At 45.3% G+C, this 26,567-nt stretch overlaps 1 protein-coding gene across 2 annotated transcripts in view; it reads left to right on the forward strand.

Annotated features, from left to right (window-relative positions):
* The window catches only part of LOC142585289 (transketolase), a 42,899-nt gene that overhangs the window by 8,527 nt on the left and 7,805 nt on the right, over window positions 1-26,567 (forward strand). The window contains exons 1-10 of one of the 2 annotated variants that reach the window (XM_075695928.1): window positions 2,593-2,950; window positions 5,130-5,247; window positions 6,264-6,475; window positions 9,383-9,574; window positions 11,487-11,614; window positions 14,834-15,033; window positions 18,110-18,274; window positions 18,813-18,969; window positions 22,733-22,947; window positions 24,953-25,169. In XM_075695928.1, the coding sequence (XP_075552043.1) occupies window positions 2,862-2,950; window positions 5,130-5,247; window positions 6,264-6,475; window positions 9,383-9,574; window positions 11,487-11,614; window positions 14,834-15,033; window positions 18,110-18,274; window positions 18,813-18,969; window positions 22,733-22,947; window positions 24,953-25,169 (1,693 nt within the window). In that variant the 5' untranslated portion in view covers window positions 2,593-2,861. Of the gene's footprint in view, window positions 1-2,592; window positions 2,951-5,129; window positions 5,248-6,263; window positions 6,476-9,382; window positions 9,575-11,486; window positions 11,615-14,833; window positions 15,034-18,109; window positions 18,275-18,812; window positions 18,970-22,732; window positions 22,948-24,952; window positions 25,170-26,567 lie in introns of those variants that run through there. The other variant, XM_075695927.1, reaches the window with a different exon arrangement.

Raw genomic sequence — 26,567 nt, forward strand, 5'->3', positions numbered from 1 at the left:
GCGAATGCAACACTCAGGAGATCGTCGCCAAGGGGGTCGTCTGCTCTGTCTTATCGCGCGTACTGAGCATGCAGAGCTCGCAACTTTCACTCCGTGTAACCCCGCGTATAGTACGTATACATGCGCAAAACGCCAAGAACCCTTCAGAAATTTGCGGGAAATCGCAAATCGGTTGCAACATCGCTTTCTGCTGAGCTATTGTAGTTCAGATATAGCAGATTAAGAAGAGATAATCTCGTGAGTCACCGAGTCAGGTTATACGTAGTCGGGGGAACTTGCTCACGCGCGCACAAGGCCAGCGTTCGCCGCCCTTGCACGCAAATGAGTATACGTGTTTTGGGTTTAGTAATAGTCTTTAGCGCAAAGAAACGCACGACGCGGCAGAAGGCACACAGGACACAGCGCTAACATGCAATACCAATTCGCCCACCAGTCTGTTTTGTGTGTCAGGCCATGCGAATAAACTATTCGCGCGCTGTTATATACTTTTGCCTTATACACCCCTGACGCAATGACAAGTCCTCTTGTAATTGTGCGCCCTTTCTAAAGCGTAAGAGGCGGCGGCACATAATTTAGGTACTGGTGTCGCTTTAATAGCGTTATCTTTCCTGTGTGCGACCTGATTTTTCACTTGGCTATCTTCTAAATTGGCAGTAGCGAAAGATACAGGCGCTATTCGGGGAAGTCGATGGTGTCGAATTCCTTTAACACGACGTCACAGCACGTTCCAATGGATTTCATCGCTTTTTATAAACGCACATTTGTTCTTGTTTTATTACCTTTTCTTCCCTTTGTTGCTCTGTTTTGCCGCCAAGTTTTCCTCGAAGTCTGGCCCGTTCTCAGAACAACGCTAGATTGATTTCGTATGTATAGCAAACCTGGGTTTTCTTTTTTCTTTCCTGTTGCGCAATTCCCCCCCCCCTTTTTTTTTTAAAAAATTTTGCTGACAGCGTAATACTTACCGTATACGTGCTCTTACTTTGAACGTTCCTCCCGCTCACGTAGCACTGCGTGAAGGACAGGCTCCGAAAAAAAAAAAAGCATGATAAAAAGGAAAGGTCAACGAATGACAGCGCTCGACTCGGGCAACACACTTGGAGGCGGTCCCACTTATTTCGCGTCGTTAGCGGTTTCCGCACCACTTGGGCTGTTGGCACAGTCAACAGCCCAAGTCGCTTGCGTGTTGTCAACCCGAATGACCGTCGGACCGCGTGGACATGCAGTGTCATATGCGCACGCTCTGACCTTGGGTCAGCGCACGAGCTGTGACGCAATGGTACGGACGAACTGACGTGGTGAAATCATAGGTTGACCCCCTTGGCAGTCATTGCGTTCTTTGAGTATGCAAGGTTGAGCCTAAGCAAGCAGCCTTTGACGCCATGGTCACGGATGGACGCCGCGTTCTCGATCGCCACTTCTCTATGGCTGTGCTTGTCTGTGTAATGCGATTAATGACGCGATTTTCAAGATTGGGATGCTCGAACGTAAATTCTGTAGCGCAAGATGCGTATAGATACGTGTTAATCCCAGGTCTTTCGTGCATGGATGTTGGTCGTAACAGGAATGTGGCCGAGTTTTGTGAAGCGACTACAAGCCCGAATTTCGTGCCGCAGAAAAAAAAAAAAAAATCATTCAGAGTTTTTGGGCGACAAGCGTTTGACGACAGATTTCAAAGCTTTGTGCGAAAACTGTACACTCATATACAAGTTCATCCAGGACCCACTTGCACGAAGCTAATTACCATGCAAGTGACTATTGCTTGTGGAGTGACAATTAGCTAAGAATTTGCGTGGCATCTTCACGTCTATATCGCGCGAAACGTTTTAGCTGGGAGCGGTCGTGATTAAACGTGCCCGTGATTAAAATTTCACTGACTCCCAGTTGCTCAGCTGACGATTACATTGTAGCATTCGCTTACTCTTTAAATAAAGAGGACGTGTACACAACCCCGTAGTGTTATAACAACAGTGTTGATTTGACCAGTTGGTGCTTCCTGAGAAACGGGTTCCTGAGAACGACGTCGATCGGGAAGACAAAAAACAAGCACAAAGGAAAGAAGAAAGAAAGCACGAACACACAGAGTGGTACGCGACTTCACACGTTGGTTATATCCCCGCTAAACATTACCTCGCAGAAAGTTAATCTCTCTATCCTGAAGCGCTACGGAAGCTGCTCTTACACACGTCCTCTGCGCCCGATTGATAAACTTTTAATACTTGTCTCTCCAGCTATGTCGTCGTTTTTCGTGATAAATAACGTGAGACCCGTATATAGCTACGTGCACTCCCCCTTCCCCCTTCCAAATTTTTGTTCTAGTATGGGGTCTGTCTAGACCCCCTTCATCTCCCCTCGCCTTCTCCGTTCCCGGCCAAGTGCGCTGGCGAACACAATAAACCCGCCTTCTGCGTGACCTTTTATCTTTTCTTTTCCCGGCGTGCCGGCGCTACTCGTGCCGTTCCATTTCCTTCTTTGCGATTGCGTGAAACTTTTTTTTTTCCCGCGCCGTCATTGTCAGCGGATGCCGGCCGGTTCCGGCTAGGTGCGCCGCCGTAGCCGTAGCCAGCCGCCATTGGGCCACCGGCTAGCCGTCACACGAAGCCAGCACCACGTGACACCGGCACACCGTCTCCGATAAAGCGGCGCTCCCGGCGAAAAGCCCGTTTTCCCCGTTGCCGGCCCGCCTAGTGTGCTCTCCGCCTTCGGTGTACGCGCGCGCGTCCAGACGGTTTTTCCCGGTCGCAGCAGCTTGCCCACAGGCCGCCGCCGCCGCGCACGCCTTCGGCCCTTGAGCCGGCCACCGGAGCGATTCACAGGTGTCTTTGCGCTTTCGGAAAGCCCGTAATCCGTCAAGGGGGAAAAACATGGACGCGAGCACTTTCCAGGAGCTGCGGGACATCGCCAACAGGCTCCGCATCCTGTGCATTCGGGCCACCAATGCCTCGAACAGCGGGTTTGTAAAGCTTCAGTCTTATGTGTTTTGTCCAGACAGTGTGTCGCTCAGGGGCGCCCGCGCTTCACAGCGTGATTCTCTTTCAATGCAAGCGGCTCGTGAATACTAACGGTTCTGCGGCGCTCTTTTGTGGGAGCAAGTTATGCCGAAGCACGGGGCTGTAAAGTTGGATACTGCAAAGAAGGTGGAATGCCTGCTTTCTCGTTAATTTCGCTCGCGTGATTGCGGCTTCAGCGCGCGCGTTATCACGCATTCCGGCGCGACGTCTGGAGCGTGTGTCCCGTTAGCGTGATGGCTCCGCGAGGAGACAGATGTCGAGAGCGCGTGCGATAAACGCGCAAATTTTCGAGATGCCTGTTCGCGTTTCTGTAGTTTGTTCGTCTGCGAACGCGAGCTTTGCGCCCGCCGGTCCCGCCCACTCGGGCTCGAACGGGGATTTCCGTTCCCGGAATGCCGCGTGTGCTCGGTTTAATTTTAGAACCTTAATTCGTAATGCGCAAGTAATGTTGAAGTGGCCCGTGCCCAACGAATTCTACTTGCCCCTCCCCCTTCTAGACCGCCTCTCCGCACATGCCTCGATCTGTATTCGGCATAGCGCTAGGAAGTAGTGCAGTTCAGTACTATGCCCTTTCCTGCATAATGTTTGTGCGGCGCTTTTCTTTGCATCACATGCTTTGAAATTCTTGTCATTTCCTGTGCCATACTCATGCAAGACTGGTGTTGTGCCCCTCCTAGGGGCAGCTGACAGCGCCCCCCCCCCCTTTTCATTCTTTCTCCATTTTTTTTTTTTACAGTGAAGCTGTTTATGGCTAGGCTTCCATGCATTTTTGTACAGTCAATAAAAACTATCGGCAATAGCTCATACCCTCCTAAGCAAGCAAAAAATGCAATGGCTCATCCCTCTCGTAATACAGAGGCTATGTACATATTTGTATTTCATTGCCCTTCAAAATTCTGTCACCTCTGTGTCATGTGCTAAACAGCTTCGCAGGTCATCCACCTTCAGAGTGTAATGGCTCATGATCTTTTTTGTCAATTCTTTTTATAAAAGTTTTGGTTGTAGATGTCCTGTTAGATACTGTTACACAAAACACTTCCTTCTTTAATGTATCAACACTCTGTCTCTAAGTAGGTCTTCAAATATTTAGACCCATATGAAGCTAACGGATAGGGGAGCTAAGGAAAGCATAGAAGTTATTTAGATTTAGTTGAACTGTAGAAATGATTAAAAGAAAATAAACGTAGGAGGGAAAATAACTCTCCATCAATGGTAGCCGATTACGCATGCAATGCACTACCAGCTGCGATACACCTGCCATGGTTGCTTAGTGGCTCTGTAAGAATGGAGACACAGGATCGAATGCTGGCCACGGCAGCCTCATTTTGATGGGGGCGAAATGCAAAAACGACTATGTGCCTAGATTTATGTGCATGTTAGCGAGCTCCCAATTGGTCAAAATTAATCTGGAGTCTCCCACTACAACCATGCCTCATAATCAGATTGCAGTTTTGGCACATAAAACCCCATAATTTAATTTATTGGGACCAATTGTGATATAACGGAGGCCGTTCCAACATTTACATTCTTGGCTATTTATGTATGTGTAACCCTGGGAGTGTTGGCATGGAGTGCTATATGTCTAACATCCTTTTTGATCAATGGTGCTGTGTAGTAAGTGAACTTTATGAGCAGGCAGCTGATTGATAGACCTTCTTATACTACCTGAAGGTACCAAGCCTGCTGAGTACGAAACCCGCTCTATGAAGGGAAACAGAGGGGCCCAATTTTGTCAGGTTTCATGCTTGTTTTGTTTATCATACATCATAGTCATAATGCTTGTGCTCTTCAAAGCAGAAGATTGAAAAGAGGTGATTTGACCTGCTTTTAGGATGAATTGTGGTTGTTAGATGCATTTATTTCCTGTTCTTGCATGGAGTCCACATTCTGTAAACTTCAGAACTTGCTGAAGAATTGAGAATTCTTAACCCATTCTGCTGCTGTATGTTTTCTTATTATTCTTAAGACTTGATAAGGTGTTGTGCGAAACTAATTTTAAATGGACAGAATTGACACCTGAAAGGGTGAATGATCCAAAATTTGGGCTGCTCATTCCAGTAGTTCAACGTGACTGCCTAGTGGCTGATGCATTGCTACTGTTTTGTGTTTTGCAATGTGCAGGCACCCCACATCATGCTGCTCCATGGCAGAGATCATGTCTGTCTTGTTCTTCAAGACTATGCGCTACCGATTGGATGCCCCTCGTGATCCCTCTAGTGACCGCCTCATTCTTTCCAAGGTACGATTTTCTTTCCCTTACACTTGCACAAGCACTTGTGCTGTTTAATTTAACAAGCCTTTAAGTTTTCTTGGAATTTCAGAGGAGGAAAGCAGATGGCATACTCACTCTTTCTTAAATGTAAACTTTTTTTTTTTTTTGATGTTGTAGCAGTCTGTTGGTTACTGGTGAGATTTGATCCATTGTGCACCATCTAGGCAAGGCCAGTTGCACCTTCTACAATGCTACCATACTGTCCAAGTAGTCTAAACTAAAGCAATGTACTTTATTTCCAATACATGTCATTGGTAAGGTTTTGTGCCTTAGAATAATGTAAAGAATGGGCATATTATGCACTTTCCCTCCCAGCTTTGCTTTTTGAAGGCAGGTAGCAATTCTGTTAACACTGTGGCACACAACATAAAAAATGCCAAACCGCATGTACTTGCATTGTTTTATACACTAGGGACTGTACATACCAAAGCCACACGTATGCATTAGTCCTTAAATTTATGCCTTTGTATTCTGTTCAATATATTTAGAAGGCAGAGCATTGCAGACTACATCAGGTTCAGCCTTTCTTTGCTGAATCATCGGGCTCCGAGGTAGCCATCATTCTTAAGGCTGTGTGAATGCAGGAACAGTTTGTGTGCTAACTACTATCATCTGCCCATTTTCATATGCTTAACTGCTCTTGTGCTATGTCCTATTGTTTAGGACAAGGTACAGACAATGCCACATTTTGATGGGGGCAAAATGCAGAAATACCCATGTACTTAGATTTAGGTGCACATTAAAGAACCCCAGGTGGTACAAATTCTGGAGTCCTCCACTACAGCATGCCTCATAATCAGATTGTGGTTTTTGGCACGTAAAACCCCATAATCTAATCTGACAGGCACTGATACTAGCTGCGTCCAGAAGCTTCAGATGCTGACTGCTTCTATTGTGTGGTTCCTCTGCAGTGCAAGTTCTCCATGTAACGTTTGCACTTTTGGCTGTATCCGGAGTGAGCTATCCTTGGTCAACCTTTGCAGGGTCATGCAGCACCCATCCTGTATGCTGCCTGGTCGGAAGCGGGTCTGTTCCCTGAAAAGGAGCTGCTCAAGCTGCGCAAGATTGACAACGACCTCGAAGGCCACCCAACCCCTCGGCTTAACTTTGTGGATGTTGCCACAGGCTCCCTTGGCCAGGGCCTGAGCTGTGCCGCTGGTATGGCTTACACCGGCAAATACTTTGACAAAGCCAGGTGCGTATGTCTCCATTCGGCAGGACAGGTTCATATATCAGTGTTGGTACCAAGGCTGTACTAGTGCTAAGATGGCTACTTTAGAAGGCTTCCTGTTAGAGACCTTAACAGGAAATTAGTGAAGCTAAATGGATAATTCTGTATTTCTGGAACACGGGATAGGTTGAGTTACCGTACCGCCTTGACGTTTTCTTTGTACCACTTCCTTCGTTGTCATTGATCTCTAGTATTTGTCCGGGCCAGTTAATCGTTTATTATAAAGAATGCATACACTAAATTTTAAACTAAGCAGATACTAAACCTGGAGACATTTAGAAACATTCCCTGTGTAAATATGGCTGCAGTGTTTGAGTAATCTTCAATTGCTGTCTCACTGGCATCATGAGCACAGCAGTTTGAGCTTGAAATTGAAGAATGGAAGACTCTCCCACTAAGGGATGCTCGGACGGGGTTCAAAGAATAATTTAGCTGTCTAACCGTTGCATCTCGTTAGTGTCTCCAACTTCATCTGTGTAACATGTCGCTGGTCAAGACCACGTCGCAGGTTAGATTTCTGGTGCAGCAATCTCGGGTGATCGCTTCCTGGAATACTCGCGAGACAATGTAACTAGAGGCAGATGTGTTGGCTATGGGTGACGGCGTTCCTGGAACTACTATAACATGCTTGGCATTGTGTTGGGGACGCTGTTTCCCAGATGCCAACGTGGCCACCACCAGTCATGCAATATCGTGCAAAAGTGAAAGTACCCCCTACAGTGACCGCCAGAGTATCGGCAACTCCAGAATCCATTACTTGCGCTGGCAGCTCTGTCCGAATAAACGGATGCATCCAGGTTCACAGCAGCTGTTTCACTTGGTGCTGGGCTCAAGTTTCTCATGTGTGACATAGAATTGAGGTGTTTCATCGAATCCAAAAAGGTCCTTGCTGCCGACTACATTATTTCGATCGGTCTCAAAGATTTCAGCGACGAAATTGTAGAAATAGTTGTGCTGTGCTGTGCTTGCCTAGTCAGCCACATCAGTCTTTCCTAAAGACAAAGTGCCTTTCAAGCCAGCCAGAGGTCAAAAAAAGGGAGGTGTTTGTGTGTAGTGGGTCTCCGAAAAGTGCAAGCACTTGTTAGCAGTGTTGCTGCACGTATGATGACTGTGTTCGAACTCCATGTGAGCAACTCCGCACTGCTACTTGTTTTTCAGTATATTGCATAGCATCACCCAATTTATAGGCAGTAGCATCTGTCATGCCTTCAGAAGCTAAATATGGAATTTGCCTGCGCTCTGCATGATGACCTCGTTTCATTTTGGACAACACTATCAGCCGTGGCAGCTGAGTAGATGTGTTAGCGTTGCGGGCTTCACTTTTGTACAGCTGATGTGAAAATATCGTTCACAAAGCATAAAGCAGCATCTTTCGCTGTCGACTCGAATTCAGCAAGACGAGAACTTTTTTTCTCATTTAAATTCAGAAAACATTACGGCTCTTTCAGTGTAAGAAAGTCTGTCAACAACTATACTTATTTACATGAAACGTTGAATTTCAATTTAATGAAATTTTGATGTAAGCGACGATTTGAGCAGCTTTGCTATATCGAGGTATAACTGCAGTTTTGATTAGCCAATGAGATACTTGAGCTGGGAAAAATTGACCCGTACTGTGGCACTGTGCCCTTTTTGGGTCAAACCATTGTTAAACCAGCTTGTGTCCCTGGTGGACCACAGAGCACAAAAGTACGCTGTGGATGATATGTTGCGGTGCCTCATGGTTCCCAGTCCAGGAACTAAACTCTTAAATTGATTTATCATCCTGTATGAGTTGGCAGCACTGATGAAATGGTTGAAAGCGTTACCGTTCACCCTTAGAATAAGCTTGTTGGTTCCAGGAAGCACTGGGTTTCGATCAGAGTACCTCTTGCATATGATGCAGGCACTCTATTTCATCACCGTGGCAATGTGGCTGCAACACGGCAAAATGTTTGAGCATCCTCCTGGTATGTGAGAGGTACTCGGTTCGAATCCTAGTGCCGCTGGGAACCCATCAGTTCATTCTAGTGGGTAGAGGTGTCCGCCAACCCACTGCTTGGCCTTTTCATAAAGGGTTCCCATCTTGGAAGGGTCCCCTATAGCAATTTGAAAGGTCTCTGGGCCTCCCTTGTCCCCCAATGAACTAGTCAAGCATCTGCTGCTGCTGTGGGAGGCAGACTACTGCTGCTGCCGGGTCCATATCTGTAAAGCAGATACAAGTGCACTCCTGGCCCGATGCTCGGCCGGTATAGGGAGCTTAATGTTTGGGAAGAACACCCACCTTCATGGGAAATCACCAGAATTTAACTGGCAGCAGTCCTTCTAACCTACCTCGTATGTGGTAGGTACAGTGTTCGAATCCCGGTGCCGCCAGGAACCCAGTTTTTCTAATGGGTAGAGATGCCCTTCGGCCTGGTGCTTGGCCACTTCGATTTTATCATCTCTAAAGGGGGCCCTATGTAAACTGCGAGGTCTCTGGGCACTCTTTGTCCACGCACAGACAGCTTTCTAATGAAGCATCCACTGCAGCTGTGAGGCAGATAAGACCTGCAAACGGGTATCTACTGGTAAAATACTAGGTACAAGCATGCTCCCAGCCAGGTGCTCGGAGCAGCAATATTTATCAGAGCAACCTCGTAGCAACCCCAGGTATACTACTTGGTGTACAACTAGTGCCTGTGCAAAGATTGCCGCCAGAAATCTTGTGTGCAGCGTTTACTTATAGCTGAAATGCAGTCCTTCGTACTGGTCTTGTCTTCTGTTCTTTCTATCCAACTATTTTATGCTGTATTAACCTACCAGGCTTTGTAATACCTTGGCATAAGAAGTTAGTTTAATTTTTTTCTAATGTGTCTGCCTCTTAAGTGAACTTTCTATTCCTTTGCACAGCTATCGGGTCTACTGCATAATCGGCGATGGCGAGTCTGCAGAGGGTTCCATCTGGGAAGCCCTGTCCTTTGCGGGCCATTACAAGTTGGATAACTTGGTGGCCATTTTCGACATCAACCGCCTGGGCCAGAGCGAGCCGACAGCATTCCAACACCACATGGACATCTACAAGACCAGGCTTGATTCCTTTGGGTATGCTGCTCACCACAATGTCAATAATACAGTAGAACTGTGTTCGTACATCTGGAGAAAAATGCAAAGCAAATGTGCTATCTGGGAAAACTTACAGGCCAAAATTGCTAAGTCAATTTTGCCTGAACGGCAAAGCAGTGATGCATGGGAAGGATTTGACTATTAAGTGAAGAAAGGCTACTAGTTCTGTGGGCAGTCTAAGTTTCAGTAAACATCTGATTGCTAATTAACGTGTGCAACACTTTAGTGAATGGTGTAACTTGGTGGTGTAGCGTGCCTGAAGGCACCTGAGCAGTTAACTCAATATCCACGAGCACTTGCTCTCACAATGCTGCCGTGATGAGTACTGCCAGGAGCTCGAAGCATGTGTGTTTATCCCAAACCGAACAATTTATGCTGTCCCTCGCTTCAACATTTCAACTACACCGCTGTTGTAGCAGGTGTTCGCTGGCTGTATCTCCAAAACTCTGACCACATGACATCCAACACTCGGCGTACACTGCTGCTGACAGCCTTGGCGTGCCGGACTTGCATGTGTGTATCATCAAGGTATATTCTGCTGGATGTTGGCCTTGCACCTGCAGATCGCATGGCCAGGAACATGTTGGCAGGCCGAGCGAAGGTTACTGGCCGAACTGGTTGCGCATGTTGACAGTTGACACTATCAGTCCAAGCACACTGGTGATGTCTAGGTGTCTTTTCAGGTTTCGTTCAATGACTGCGAGTACATAATTTTTTTTTTCAGTGATGGACAGGCTTGTGCTGGTTCAGTGTCGTCTCAGCTGATGAACAGGCCAACATGAATGTTGCTTGACTCATCTGTCTTTGTGCTTGCACCATTCCTGGCTGTGTAAACGGTGCATGGGTGCAACACATAGCTTGGCCTGCCAGTGCTTCGACTGGACTGCTTTCATTTCTGCAAGCAATGTACACTTGGAAACTGCAGGGAATGGCAGCGCATTTGGGTTCTCTCAATAAAAGCATGCTGTATGCTTCTATGGCACTACGCTGCACGTGCCGTCAGTTAAATTATGCTTTTTGTGATAGGGTTGGCGGCGATAACTGCAAATGCTGTGTGCCACGATTTGCAACCAGATCTTCTGGTTTCAGATTGGGGGAAAATGTGCACAGGTGTTTTCATGTGACATGGTCGAGCAAGCACTGCACTGCTACAGCATATGGCTGCCGTTCTTGATTGCACATGCCTGGCACCTTGTTTACATGGGATCTAGCAGCTGGAAATCAGTTTGGCGATCAGTTTGGCAATGTACAGAACACTGGTGCCGGAAGGTTGTTTGCCAGAATCGCATCAAATGGTAAAGAAAAATAATCCTAAATGACATGTTCAGTGGAATCTCTATAAATGGAAATCTCTTAAACGGAACTGCCTCTTAGACGGAACACCATCCACATGGTTGGTTTTGTATTCATGCAATCGTATTCAGCTTTGTCTCTGGAATGGAACTCCTGATAAATGGAACCAATTTCCCTGGTTCCTTGAGGTTCTGTTTAAAGAGTCCACCGTATATCGTGGTTCTGTGATATTTGGTCTTGTTCATCCAATTTTTCTACATTTAGCTGCTCTTGTTTGGCCTTAAGGTGCATTTTGTTGGCTCATATCAGAGACAGATCTGCACTATTAGGGCATACTAATGACATTGCATTTGTGCGAGTTGCATAATATGTCAGTGGCTTTATGATCAGTCTAGTTTCTTTTTCTATTCGTAGAATCTGTTGACGCTTATGTGAAGCTGTTTTCATCAGTCGGTCATATTGTTCAGGCAGCACTGATCAGATGTTTCGCACCTTTGCTATAAGAAAAAACGGCACATTAAAACTGGTTCAAGATTAGAAATGGGTAGTTTGCCTCTTGTGTTCAGCACTATTTAATAATTCCCTCTTTGCTGTACAGTTTCAACACGTACCTCATTGACGGCCATGATGTCGAGGCATTGTGCAAGGCCTTCTCGGATGCTGCCAACGTCAAAAACAAGCCCACTGCAGTCATTTGCAAGACTTACAAGGGCAAGGGCATTGCAGGTATGCAAGTTATGCTGCATAGGTGGTCTTTTATTCTCCCTGCTGACAGCTTGGTTCGTTGCTGAACTTGCAGAGGAGCGAGTTGTTGTTTGTATCGGCAACTCCGTACAGCTGATTTTGGGTTGGGTCAGCCACTGGGAAGTACCAGAAGGTCTTGACCAGTTTGTTGCTGGTTGGCCCTGTTGTGCATGGCGCTGACCAAATATGAAGTTCATGGCATGGTTAAAGCAGGCAATGGGAGAGCCCTGTTTCTTTCTACACCCAGCCTCTTCTTCCTGTTTGGCTGACACAACATGCAACTTTCTCTGCGCTGCAATGAGTTTACCGAGCAAGTTTGAGAGTCTGTTTGGATTTGCACTGAGCTTATCCTTTATTAGGTTATTTTGAAGATACTGTTAAAGGCCGACTGCAATGTAATGCTGGACCACTTAAGGAACTTTGTTCAATAATAGTGTAGGTAGAGGGGCCTCCTTGCAAAATTTGTCATTTGAAAGCTAAACCAAACGGTCGTGAGAAGCCAACAAAAATGGGCATTTTTATACTGAAACTAATAAAAAAAAATTACCATCCTAATATTAGCATTTGCCTGATAATTCGAACTTCACTGGCCAGCATGCACACACCTGACCTCTATGGTGAGCCAGTCTCGACCCCTTTAGTGACAGCGTCAGTCTTGGTGGAGCTTAGAGGACAGTTAATACGGTGAACAAATGCCATACCCTCCGGAAAATGGAAATTTTTGGCCTGCCATAGAAAGATTTTCAAGCGAGAATGGTAGCTTACAATGAATAATTACAGCTTTTATCCTATCATAGTGCACTGTTTTCTTCCAATAACGTTGGTTTAAGTTTCCTGCACAGTCTATCGGATACGACACCAAAGCTGTGTTTGCGACATTCTCAACAGCCTACCATTGGAGCCAGCTTCATTGCTATTGCAAGATGGCGACTCGTGTACCATGGTTGTTAGTTCTAGTACACTCTACTTGCTTAGTGTAACACATACTAAGCGCTGCTTTCAACCTTCGATAACGAAGGCTCATTCTAAAATTTATTTTCCATGATGAGCTAGGGAGTCGTACATGTGTTTCTGTTCTGGAGAAGTGCTTGCATCGCAGGACGAACTACCAAAGTGGTTAGTCTAGGCGAGGGCCACCATCATTTGCGGTTGTTTTGGAGTTTTGAGAAATGCACATTATCACACTTACAATGGACATGTAGTGGTTCAGTGTGCTCAGTCTTATTACTGTGGATTCGGGCATAAATGCCTATTCTGTGAAGGTTAAAGATGACACTTCAATTGCCAGAATTGGAAGTGTGCCACATTTCTCTTGCATTATTGGGTTTGATTTCTACTTTGTTTAGGAGGACCTGTAGTGTCATTTTCATGTTTCTACTTCAAACACATAAAAATTGGCTGCACGTTGGATTCGGGGCTCTTAGAATTGGACAAGTACTGCCAAATGAGTCAGCGGTGTGTTCTGGCTTTTTTCTGGCTTTCTTTTCTGCCTGTTGTTTAATTTAACCCACTGGATAATTCAACCAAGTTTGTTGGTCTCGTCAGGGTTGAGTAAACATTGTCTCTATATACTACAATATAGAACAAATTTAGCCAATGTGAAATTGTTACATTTGGTATGCTATTCTCTAAAAATTTGAGCAATTTGGGGACGTCGGTCTAGGCTTTCTTCAGCATCATCATGAGCCTGGTTACGCCCACTGCAGGGCAAAGGCCTCTCCCATACTTCTCAAACTACCCCGGTCAGGTACTAATTGTGGCCGTGTCGTCCCTGCAAACTTCTTAATCTCATCTGCCCACCTAACTTTCTGCCACCCCCTGCTACACTTCCCTTCTCTTAGAATCCAGTCAGTTACCCTTAATGGACCATCGGTAATCTTCCCTCCTCATTACATGTCCTGCCCATGCCCATTTCTATTTCTTGATTTCAACGAAGATGTCATTAACTCACGTTTGTTCCCTCACCCAGTCTGCTCTTTTCTTATCCCTTAACGTTACACGCGTCATTCTTCTTTCCATAGCTTGCTGGGTCGTCCTCAATTTAAGCAGAACCCTTTTCGTAATCCTCCAGGTTTCTGCCCCGTAGGTGAGTACTAGTAAGACAGCTATTATACACTTTTCTCTTGAGGGATAATGGCAACCTGCTGTTCATGATCTGAGAATGCCTGCCAAACGCACCCCAGCCCATTCTTATTCTTCTGATTATTTCAGTCTCATGATCCGGATCCGCGGTCACTACCTGCCCTAAGTAGATGTATTCCCCTACCACTTCCAATGCCTCGCTACCTATCGTACACTGCTGTTCTCTTCCGAGACTGTTAAACATTACTTTAGTTTTCTGCAGATTAATTTTTAGACCCACTCTTCTTCTTTGCCTCTCCAGGTCAGTGAGCATGCATTGCAATTGGTCCCCTGAGTTAGTAAGCAAGGCAATATCATCAGTGAATTGCAAGCTACTAAGGTATTCTCCGTTAACTTTTATCCCCAATTCTTCCCAATCCAGGTCTGTGAATGCCTCCTGTAAACACGCTGTGAATAGCATTGGAGAGATTGTATCTCCCTGTCTGACGCCTTCCTTTATTGGGATTTTGTTGCTTTCTTTATTGAGGACTACGGTGGCTGTGGAGTCGCTATAGATATCTTTCAGTATTTTTTACATACGGCTCATCTACAACCTGATTCCATAATGCCTCCATGACTGCTAAGGTTTCGACAGAATCAAATGCTTTCTCGTAATCAATGAAAGCTATATATAAGGGTTGGTTATACTCCGCACATTTCTCTATCACCTGATTGATAGTGTGAATATGGTCTATTGTTGAGTTGTAGAGTTCAGCAGACATCAGTTAAGTGGAACTCTTGATTTAATCATTCTCATTGTCCAGATGTCATCAAAGTGGCAGGCATGCAAATTTGTAGTGTGAAGCTATTAGCATCATGTTTGTATTCTTTCAATTTTGGGAAGGAATCGCCGCAGTTCTGGGGTCACTTATAGCTGCTAGTTTACCAGATCCACAAGCCAGTTTTCATGGCTAACAGGCCTCTGTGATATGCAAGGTAACATGCAGGGTTACTTCACTTAGACTGGAGTTCAGTACGTTCGTTTAAAATAAGTATTCCGCTCATATTCGAAAGCTCGCATATTTGCATGTCCAGGCCATTTAAGAAAGCGTGCAATGACCGGCTAAATGCTCTGTCCAGGCATTGAGGATGCCGAGAACTGGCATGGCAAGCCGTTGGGCGACAAGGCAGCGGCTGCAATCGAGGCACTGGAGAAGCAGATGGTGAGCAAGGGGCCGTGGAAGCTGGCGCCTCAGAGGCCCGAGAAGGAAGATGCACCCGCCGTGGACATCTCCAACATTCGCCTCTCTGAGCCCCCCAACTACAAGATGGGGGACAAGGTAACACCTCTCTTCTTGTTTTGTGCTCAGAGCAAAGGAGAGGGGGTTCCATTCTAGCACCATCAGATGTCCGCATTGCCAGTTGGTGTGACTAGTGAAATTGTGCTTTTTGCCTTTTTTGTTGTTCAGTTTGTTCAGTTTTATTTAAGATTATTACATAAGGGGTCGGGTTCCATGTTGCTGTAAAACTGTTGGCCAGTGGCTCATGTGAGGTAAATGGTGAACGGATAGTTTATGTTGCTGGCATGGCTCACTACTGAGATACTCACTCTTTGTGAGTAGGACTTGCAGAGTTATTTGGATACTGCTGTCCTCCTAGATGCTGAGACTGTAAATGCCTTGGTGTACGTGAATGTGCTTTTCGTAAATTTGTTGCGCTCCTGCTTCCAGAACCTTTGACAAGTGGCAGATGTTGCTGAACCTGACAATGAAAAAGCCCCTACTCTTCAGTCGGCATGGCTGTGATAGACCTTGCAGCAGCAATTGCTACACATGAAGTTGTGTACGAGTATAGTGATCTGCGGTGTACACTTTCATCTGCCATGCAGATTTACCTTAATGAGCTGGTGATAACCCACCAAACCCACCTGCCCATAAAGGTGTTTGAAAAACATTTCTGTATTTTGGAGTAAAACTGCAAAGAAACTTCATATGCAATAATATTGCCATAAAGGACTAGTAAACTATTAAACTGAAAATCTGGTAAGATACATTACTATATAGCTTTGTTCCTATGGGTGGGCAGCGTAACCTGGACGAAGAACGAGAGGAAGTACACAACACAAGCGCAGACTAACAACTGGTTTATTATTTCAAGCAATGGACTATAATATACAGAAAATGTAAACACGTGTAAAGTGACGTTTACAAGGGTGTTGGCCTATCTTGCCATTCAAAAAATCAGTTTCTTTATTCTGCAGAGGAATAGAAGGCTGGCTGATGCATGCGCCTAAGTTCACATGCATGAAGTAGGCCTCTACAATCTCGTGGTTAATTTGATGCAAATTTTTCTACAATATTTCCGTTTGTTCAAACATGGGTTTGCATGAGCAAACTCTACAATGCGAGGCCAGATTCGAACCTGTTTCATTCCTGATAGCACCTTGGTGCTCCTTAAGGCGGATGTTAAGGCAGCTTCTCGTCTGCCCAAAGTACATTTTGCCGCACGAAAGTGGAATGACGTAGATCACTCCCGCCGAGCATGCCACAAGCTGCCCCGGGTGTTTGACGCGGCATGTAGCTTTGGACGCCTGTTTAGGCGTCCAAAGAATCTGGCCGCACATTGTAGAGTTTGCTCATGCAAACCCATGTTTGAACAAACGGAAATATTGTATAAAAATTTGCATCAAATTAACAGCGATATTGTAGAGGCCTACTTCATGCATGTGAACTCGGGTGCATGCGTCAGCCAGCCTTCTATTACTCTGCAGGAGAAAAAACTTATTTTTTTAATGGCAAGATAGGCTAACACCCTTGCAAATGTCGCTTTACACGTGTTTACATTTTGTGTATATTATGGTCTGTTGCTTGAAATAATAAACCAGTTGTTAGTCTGCGCTCATCTTGTGTACGTCCTCTCGTCCTTCGTCTGGGTTGCGCTGCCCACCCATAGGAACATGTTCAATCACCAACTCGCCCAGCTTGCCGTCTTAATTCAGTATATAGCTTTACTGCTTCAGCTTCAAGGGAGAAAAAGCACTTGATTCCGATCGGACATTCTGCTGATAAAAAAAAAATTGCTAAGCTTTCATTAGAACTGAGTAGTAATAAGTGCTGGCATACTAATTTGATGTTCCCATTAGTAAGAGTAGCCATACTGTTCATCTTAATTCCTAGGTACCTCAGCTACTTATAGCTTGCAATATTGTTATGGAATGCTAGTAGACTCCCAAGTTCACACAGCAGTGCTTTCTTGCGCATCATTTGTAAGTGTTAAACATTGCGATAAATTTTTTGAGATTCAGTATTTTCTTTTTCTTGATTCGGTTGCGTATTCAATCTAGTGTTGCACACCCCTACTGTTACCGCCATTTATTAAATGCTCTGTCCAAGTATACTTGTCTTGAGTGCCACTACAGAACCCTGGCCACTCCCTCTAAAGCCATGCCACACTTTGAGCACACTCCCTGCCTTTCCCAAGATAATTTATGAATGTGAAGCCTGTGCACTGGTTGCAACACCTACAGAGTTTGGTTAAACTAAAAATGTACAGCTGTCTTTTTTTATACGACCCTTGTTGCAACAAATCTTATCTGTTGGCTTTGCTTCTGTCTCGTTTTCTGACATGGTGCACTAGTCATAAACAAACTTGCACATTTTTTGAAGGATGCAGAAATTCAAGAGCTTATTATGAACTCCAATTCAGGGGACTTTGATGCTGATCACGAGGTGTTTTCAAGTGACAGATGTTGAAGATGTCTGTGTAATCCCGGCCATGGCGGCTGCATTTTGATGGGGGGTGAATTGCGAAAACACCAGTGTACTTAAATTTAGGTGCACATTAAAGAACCCCAGGTGGTCAAAATTTTCTGAGTCCCCCACTACGATGTGCCTCGTGATGAGATCGTGGTTTGGCGCTTCAAATCCCATAATCTTTTTTTAGACTGTGTTGCCTGTGCAAAACTTACTATCCTGGTTAGTTGTTAATTAGTGCATCTGAATTGTTTGAATTCTTAAATTAAAAATGCTTTGTAGAAGGTTCAGTGATGTAGTGTTGATGTGCCTCCGGTACCTTCCAGCCCAAAGCGGGCAGAAATGCCCGGCACCCAAACTTTTCAAATCTCTGGTATGCATCATGCCACTCTTCTGTCCGATGCAGACCTGCCGTGGTTGCTCAGTGGCTATGGTGTTGGGCTGCTGAGCACGAGGTTGCGGGATTGAATCCCGGCCACGGTGGCCGCATTTCGATGGGGGCGAAATGTGAAAAAACCCGTGTACTACTTAGATTTAAGTGCACGTTAAAGAACCCCAGTTGGTCGAAATTTCCGGAGCCCTCCACTACGGCGTGCCTCATAATCAGAAAGTTGTTTTGGCACGTAAAACGCCATAATTTAATTTTTAATTTTGTCCGATGCAGGTTGCCACCCGTCTTGCCTATGGCACTGCCTTGGCAAAGCTCGGCTCCAACAACAAACGGGTTGTTGCAATGGACGGTGACACCAAGAACTCAACATTTGCAGACAAGTTCAAGAAGGCCCACCCAGATCGGTTCATCGAGTGTTTCATTGCCGAACAGAACTTGGCAAGTCTTGGGTCGACAGTAGTTTCTGCATCTTCTTAAAGTGTTTAACAGTTGGAGAGACATGGGAAGCCTCAGTCTGGAGCCAGAGTTTCGACAGAGAGCTTCATCACTTCAGAGCAATGAAGCACAACCATTGCTTACGTATAATTTGGCTATTTTGGAATCAAATGGGCTTGACTTCATTATAATGAGGTTTGAGTGTATATTCTAAAGTAGAATGACTTTCTTTAGAAAATGTGCATTGCAGCAAAGCACACTTGCCTACAAATTAAAAGGGTACTGGTCATTGGTAAAAAAAATTAAGGCCAAGCTCAAACTGTGCATAACGGCCCCTTTGTTGCATGCAATTTTCTTGACAATAGAGTTCAATTTTTCGTCTTGTAAAATGCACCAAGTTTCCATATCCACTGATGAAAATATTTGTGGCTGGCACCTTTCTCTTAGCATACTGCCTTGCAGGAACTCTAGCCTCAGGCGGCGAGAAAATGTCTATCGAGGGGGCAGTCTAGAGATTCCACATATTGTGTCCCATTTCCAGGTTGGTGTGGCCATTGGCTGTGGGTGCCGTGGGAGGACGGTCCCCTTTGCTAGCACCTTTGCTGCTTTCTTCACGCGAGCATTTGACCAACTGCGGATGGGCGCCATCTCTCAGGCCAACATCAAGTGTGCCGGCTCTCATGCTGGGATCTCTATCGGTAGGCACTTTTCCAGGGAATATAAAGATCACAGGACCTGTGTTTCCGGTTACTGGTTCATATGTTTGCGGGAAAACATGGTCTCTTGACACGAACATTTAGATCCGTAAACTAAGATTGTTTTTTCTGGCCGCTAGATCATATGTAAACAAAAGGCACGAAGCATGCTCAATCGAGGACAGTAGCCACCCCCAGCAGAATCTTCCCTGCAATACTTGCCCACCTGCCTCACTTCAACACACTGGTGCTCTGTAAGCTTCTCATTCCTGTGCCAGCAAGCCTTCCAGGTCATTGCACACTGAATTCACAGCTATTGCCACCAACCCTACTGTGATAAGCATCTTCACTTATGTTTCACAGTGCGGGGGCTGTAGTGCCGGTGGAAGCATACTGCACGTTTTTAATAGGCGATAACCCAAACGCGCCGCCATTCGCAGCTGCAGGCAGCACAAAAGGAGCATCGTGTATCGTTCTAGAGGCAGTTGTAGGCATTGCATTCTGGTGTGCCTACCAGCTCGATTTCATTTATATTTCCCATTGCACTCCTAAAACGGTGTGCAATAGGAAAATGACAATGTATGTGTCTGGTCATTTGTGCCCCACCAGCACGACGCATGTCCGCCGCACCCAGGCTGAATTCCAGGAGCGTAAGCTTGCCGTAGCTGTAAAAGCGACAGTGCGCGTCTGGGGCCGCTTGAGCCCCTACCAGATCGGTGTCTCGTGCTGCAAAGATTTGCGCAATGCTTTGCATTATACTTAATGTCAACTACAGTAGAGTCAATTTTTTTTAGTCTCCTCTGATCGCACGCTTTCTTGGTTAATACGTTTTTCCTAGCTTTTTCTTCCAGAACGAATGAACGAGGTTCTACTCTACAGCCTTGGCGACTGAAAATTGCACTTGTATAACTAGCCTGTCGGCAGGAATATTCAGAAAGAATGCATACCTGGTGCAGTCGGTGATACTAGTAGTGGCATCTAGTGTTACCCACTCTGTCAGGCAAAATGTTTAATATAGCAGAAGTTTCACAATGAGTGGAGTTGCTACAGGGCACTTGCTAGAGCTAAGGCCATTGTTTTAAACACTCTCGGCACTCTATACTACAGATAGAGATCCAAATGAGAAAGGCAGGGAGGTTAGCTAGAGGTACTCTACGGTAAAGCCTCATTAATCGATCAGCTTGACAGCGAATGTGTAGTGCCATTGGGAGTCTTGCTGCGTTCTTCTAATAGGTAGTAACCCAAGCATGCCGCCATTCTCTCCCTCTTCTTCGAGTGGAATTGGTCCGAGTGTGCTTTGTTTACAGAAACTAAAGCAGCCATGTTAGTTCAAGCCATGTGCCACATTATGCACTCTTTGCGCACAGTGTGAATGTCACCACACTTGTAAAAAAAAAAATATACCGTATACTCTCCTAATTAATAAACACGCATAATTGGCATGCCCGCAACTTCGCTCTAGAAAGTTTGGATTTTTGATTTCCCCCGTATAATACTGTATTTATTCGAGTCTAGGCCAATGGTTTTTTTCAAATCATCATATACCAAACTCTAGAATCAGCTTAGATTCGAGGATTTTAAGAATGCACCAGTCAGTTTGTAATTGAAAATGATAACTGTGGTGCCTAGCTAGCGTCATCTAGAAAAGTCAGTATCGCAGCCTCTACTAGCCGTGCCAGTAGCCAACTGAAGCACATTTCGACCTGGGTGGTGTATGGCACACCATTATCGTAATGGCACCAAACAAGCAATACCACTGCAGGGCCACTTTCAGTCTAAAAGTTGTGCTAGCCGCAGAAGCATCGAGGTCGATTCAAATAGGTCACGAAGCTTCGGGCGAAAAGCGGTTTAGTACAGATTGTCACAGACATCAGCAAGGGGGGTTATGGGAGCAGCGACTGAAGCGCGACTATGTTTGGAGGGAACAAACATTGGGGGGAAAAAAAGCGTTTTTTTTAATTCAAGCGAGACAGTTAGATTCCTGCAACGAAAATAAAATTCCTGGTCAATTTTATATATTCGTGACGAGTTAGGAAATTCTAGTTGATTCCATTTTATTAAGTGCATTTATTTTTGGCGCCTATCGTTAGAAGGGGCGTTGACGCCACTATCACTCGCAATGCAATGCACATCTTGAAATGGGCAGAAAGGCGCACTCGTAAAGTTCACCTGTTGAAATACGCCCCTCTCACAGTTTGTGCTTTCTTGCTTGTCGAAGTTTGTCTGAATTTGGTGACGCGGGTAGCTTCATCGCTTCTTAATCTGTTCAGTCAAAAGTAGTGAGTTACGACCACCAGATAATTGTGTAGTTCTCGTGCGACTGCACCAGTCAACGAGCTTGCCATCTGACGATAGGATCAGCACTCTACACCTAAAGCTTTCGTCAGCCTCCAAAGAAAGGGGTGGGCAGGGGTGCGATTTTGACAACCGTACGGCTGGCTTTACCTGCATCGATTTCCGCGTTGAAAGCTCGAAACGCCCATCAAGTCGAATGGCGAGGCAATTGAATATATAGCTCTAAAAGCAGGCCAACAAAACAAATTTTGCGCCTTCAAATACAAAATGACATCACTTCTGCTTTTAACGGACATGGCGTCACATTATTTTTTCTTCCGCCGGAAGTGTTCCCACCACATACAGATGGCGCTAAGCCCCATGAACCGCCGATGGACTGCCATGTTTTGAACGCATGGGCTCCTATGGAAGCTTTGCTACCAGGTATATTTACCTTGGAGGCATCGTCAAACGTTCAAGCCGGGTGGGACTTCAGCATCGATGTGAAAAACGTCACTCAGTTTTGCATTTGCAGCAACCAGGAGATGACAGCAATAAGGAAGATAAGCATGCGGTAACAGAGTTGTTCACTGAGGTTATGTAGTGTTTTGACGCGTACGAGCCGTGCAGCACGGTCTGCGCACTCGTGGGCGAGGCTAGCAGTGACAATGACTTAAAGTGAGCTCAGCATGTTTATATTAAATAAATGCCGTTCTCATTTTGTGAACGCTGCCCTCACTTTTTTGTTCAGCCTAAATTTGAAGTTTCTTTATTTTTTCTGGCTTCAGACATTTGGGGTTATCGGGGGTTAGCTTTGAATTGGGGTTGGCCTAGATTCGAGTATATACAGTAATTGCATCCATAACTTTGCTCCTGGGCAGTCCCATGATTGAACAGCCACGGTGTCGTTTCTCGGAGAGACTACACTTTTAATCATGCAGATGCGTTTAAAGCGAGCACGCTTAATGCTTAACGCATACTTGCTAGCACAAAAGCACTTCATAGACTCGAGATAGAAATAAACTGGCTCTCTGCGACAGTAACTTTATGCAGTTTGTGGACTTTACTCTGACATAATAAGAGCGCGCAATGCGCTACTGGGCACGGTGCACTCAAGTCCAAGAGAAGTGCTGGCCGCCACTTTGTCGGCACAGCGGGCCAGTGTCGCATTCATGTGTCCGTTGCTCGCATGTCTGCCTGTCTTTGGTTTTGCTGTGTGTGTGATGATCCCTAAGTTGAGTTATATTCATAAAAATGTTGCAGTGCCCCTTTCATGGATCACTGTGCAAGTCATTCAGACTACATCGAAACTTTGTATTGAAAAACAAAGATGGAAACTTCAAAGCTCTATCCCGACCTTGTGGAAATTGAGCTTACTTTTTTCGTGTCTCGTGTCCCATAAGCTTTTATGGCTGACTACTTTTTTTTTCCTGCACTTCTGCCAGAAACATATGCAAGCAGTTCAACTGTCAGTGGTACTTTTTTCTGCCAGGTGAGGATGGGCCGTCCCAGATGGCACTGGAAGACCTTGCCATGTTTCGAAGCATACCTGGCTGCGTTGTCTTCTACCCAAGTGATGCGGTGTCCTGCGAGCGTGCCGTTGAACTGGCAGCCAACTACAAGGGCATAGTGTTCCTCAGGACGTCTCGCCCCAACACTGCTGTGATCCACCCCAATGACGAGAAGTTTGAGATCGGCAAGAGCAAGGCAAGGGTTTTTCTTGCCTCTTGTTTTATTGGGTTGAAGACTTGCCTCTAGGCATAATGTTTGTTGTGCATTGTGTGTACCATAAGGCCTGTGTTATGTATGAATGAAAGCAGTGTTATCTTTTTTTTTTTTGGTATTTGCTGTCACATACCCAGTGATTTAAGCTGGTCGTGGAAATGTAGCAGAGGTCAACTTGCAAGTTAATGGGAACATTCTGTTTGTAAACAAGCGTTCCTGCAACTGCTTTTTCTGTAGGGTGAACCTGCACATGGTTCGGGCATATAACGTGCTGTAAGGCAACCGGAATGTCAGCTTGCACATTATGTTTATGGGCTAGTGGTGGTGCTGCGAAGCTGTCCAAATAGTGTCAGTGATTTATTGTCAATATTTCCAGTCTGCATATATGCTTGGATGGATTAGACAAGCAGTGTGTGCTTGTCTCTGAGACTTGATGATGCAGTGGCATTGCTTGAAAGTGCATGAATTAGGAGCATCTCGTAGCTCATTGACAGTGCATATGCTCATATGGTGTCAACTCGTGTTGATAAACATTCACTTATCTCACAAGCAGATATATTCTATCTATTGCTCTGTGTCATGTACTGACAAGAAATTTGCTGTGGTTGAACGCGGTTTACGCTGCTTGATGGCGTTGGCAATTGCCGCATCTACAGTCGCTCCACAGACACTGCTCGACGCGGCAGCAGCAGCGAGTGAATTGACCTTCATGCTTTGTCTCGCTTCAACATGAACTAAGCGTTGAAAGCACAGGACATGCGAAGCTACCAGCACTCTGTGTACTTTGTACACGTCGCAGATCGCTTTCACGGTATGGGTGCCTATGCGGCATATGCAGCAGCCGCCAGTAGTGGCAGGCTGAGTCCCAGTTTTACTTTGGCTGAGCTTCAAGGTCAGATTTACCGAACCAGGCGTTTTCTGGGTTTGTAGTTGGAGTAGTAGAGCTCTCGCTCTAAAAGCTATTTGAGCTAGTACACTAAGTGTCAAAATGCAAGGATGCAGTTATGTCCCGCCACATACTTTGCAGCCATGTAGACATTAGCTTGTGTTGCGGCTCAATGCAAACCTAGCAAAACCTTATCTAGGTTATCGTGACATCAGTATATTGAGAAGAAATTTATAAACCTTGTTTTCATTTTGCACAAAAACAATAGGCAGTAAAGTTCAGTTATGTCACCCACTGTCATTTGGTATAAATTGGTGTGTGGCGTACAGTTCGGCATGTAGTCGGCTATGGCATTCTGCTTGCATTCACGAAGTCGTTTTCTTCACAGCTGTAATGGCCACATTCCAATAGGGGGTGACATGCAGAAATGCTTAAATACTGTGTGTTTGGAGCATGTTAAGTCGTTCAGGCTCTGTGCGCAATTTTGCAAAGATGGTGCTTCATGAAAATATTTAAAATGCATCTCTTAAATCTGCACATACTTCTTATTGGACCTGTGCCGCAAGTTTTACTCTAATACTTTTCGCATAGTGTTACTGAAACAGGATGCGAGGTAGTCGGATGGGTATTAGGGCTCAGTGTGTCAGTATGCCGTCATGTAATGGATTCATTTCTTTCATTGTATTTCCCGCAGATATTTTCAACTTGCTAGATAGGCGTTTTTTTGTGTGCCAGATATGAAATAGTTGATGCTTTCATATCTGACGCTGCTGTAGAGTTCTCACAGGGAGCCCACATTCTGTAAACTTCACAAAACTCTCTCAATGATTAAAAATTCCTAATCTGCATTCTGCATCTGAAAGCTTTCGATGATTCTAAAGATTCAAGGAATGTGGTGAAACTAATTCAATAGCAAGAACAATTCGGTGCCTGAAGAGGTTAAAGAACCCTGGGGGGGGGTCAAAATTAATCCAGAGCCTTCCAGTGCAGTGCTTCTCATAGCCTATTACCCAGATTAGGGACATTAAATTCCTTGATTTTATTTCATTCTGAGACAGTCCTTTGAGCACGACTTCACGTCTGTGCGGGAACGTTCTGCAGGTGGTATTCAGAAGCCTGTCGGACAAGGCCCTGCTGATTGGTGCTGGCGTTACCCTCTACGAGGCGCTGCATGCAGCAGAGGCTCTCAAGAAGGAAAACATCCACGTGAGGGTGCTGGACATATTCTGCTTGAAGCCCCTCGACCAGCAGACCATCATTTCCAATGCCAAGGAGTGTGGCGGACGCATTGTTGTCGTCGAGGACCACTATCCTGAAGGTAAGTGCCTGCAACCAAGCCCTGGATGTGCAAACATGTGACATAGTGGCGTAATTGGAGGGTGTGCGTGCATTGGTGGAAAGACGTTCGAAAAATACATGTGCCTTTACCACAACTATGTATAGTTGGGACCTGAAGAGTGAATATCAAATTTCATTTTCACTATGGTTCGTGAGACTTAGCTCAGACTGGCAACCCAACTAGTCAGCTGCCTTTATTTTAAACTTTTGTGTTGCCAGTCGGAGCTTTGTATGTCAATTTCTTCATTCCTTTGTAGTTGCATTGCATTTTGCTGTCGGGAAATTTCTCCGCTTTATTTTTTTTCTTCAAATGTAATACTTCACATATTTCATGCTAGAGCGGCATGAGGTGAGGCATCTAAGATTCTACAATACTTTACGTTAAACAAATTCACAGATGTATGAGAGTCCGATCAGCTCATACATCAGAGAGCGAATACGTGTAAAGGAGTTCTCGCACCCATTGGAAGTCCTGCTGGTCTGGTACGCCACTGCTAGCAACTTGCCCAAAGCTTTTGCGAACATGTGACTCAATTCATTCATCATACCTGAGCCTTTTTAGATGCCTCTCTACGTCCAAGCTTGGTGTACTTCCGTAGTCTCTACTATAACTGATGCATGTTCCTGTAGTTTGTGAATTTTATACTGCCGAACTCTAGCTACTATATTAGTGAAGTTTCCTTGCACACCACATGCTGCAGAATGTGCTGGAGCCTGTATGATCGTCGCAAAACAATGTATGGCAGCTGAAATGCAGCTGCCAAGATCAGCTGTGAAGAACCTAATGGCAGCTGTAGCTACTTAGCGGAAACGGTGAATTGCAGGACTTCACTGATGGCACTGTATTGGATCTCGTGACGTCAACCACAATGCATTAAAAATGTGGTCACTGTCCTCTTTGCAAAACAAAATACCATGCTGATTACTTTGCTGTACTCAGATGGCGGCCATAAAATGCTGACAGCGAAGGTCGAGTTGCGAAGGTTTGCATGCTGTGGTTTGATGCATTGTCGCAAGGTGGTAGCACAAGCTCTGCTCTTTGTGTTAGTCTTTCAATATGCATTTATGCTAACGCAGTCGACTTCTATTAATTTGATCCTAACAGACTATTGAAATCGATCAAATCCGGCAGGTCCAATTAACTCTCTCCAGCATGATGGTCACCTGGGGTGACCACCTTTGTCATGTTTTTCCTCTTGCAGCATTAAGGGCTAGTGTGTTGACTTTCATATGGTGTGCTCTTTCAAGTTTCCGCTAATTCGAGTGGTCACGCACTGCCTTTGAACTCGGGTGTCGCATGTCGCAACATTATTCCTGACCACAAATACCTCCATAATGAGATGCATGCTGAACCGAAGTCTTCTCCGGAAAGACACTT

This window comes from Dermacentor variabilis, chromosome 6 (assembly GCF_050947875.1).
Source record: "Dermacentor variabilis isolate Ectoservices chromosome 6, ASM5094787v1, whole genome shotgun sequence".
NCBI classification, from domain to species: Eukaryota; Metazoa; Arthropoda; class Arachnida; order Ixodida; family Ixodidae; genus Dermacentor; species Dermacentor variabilis.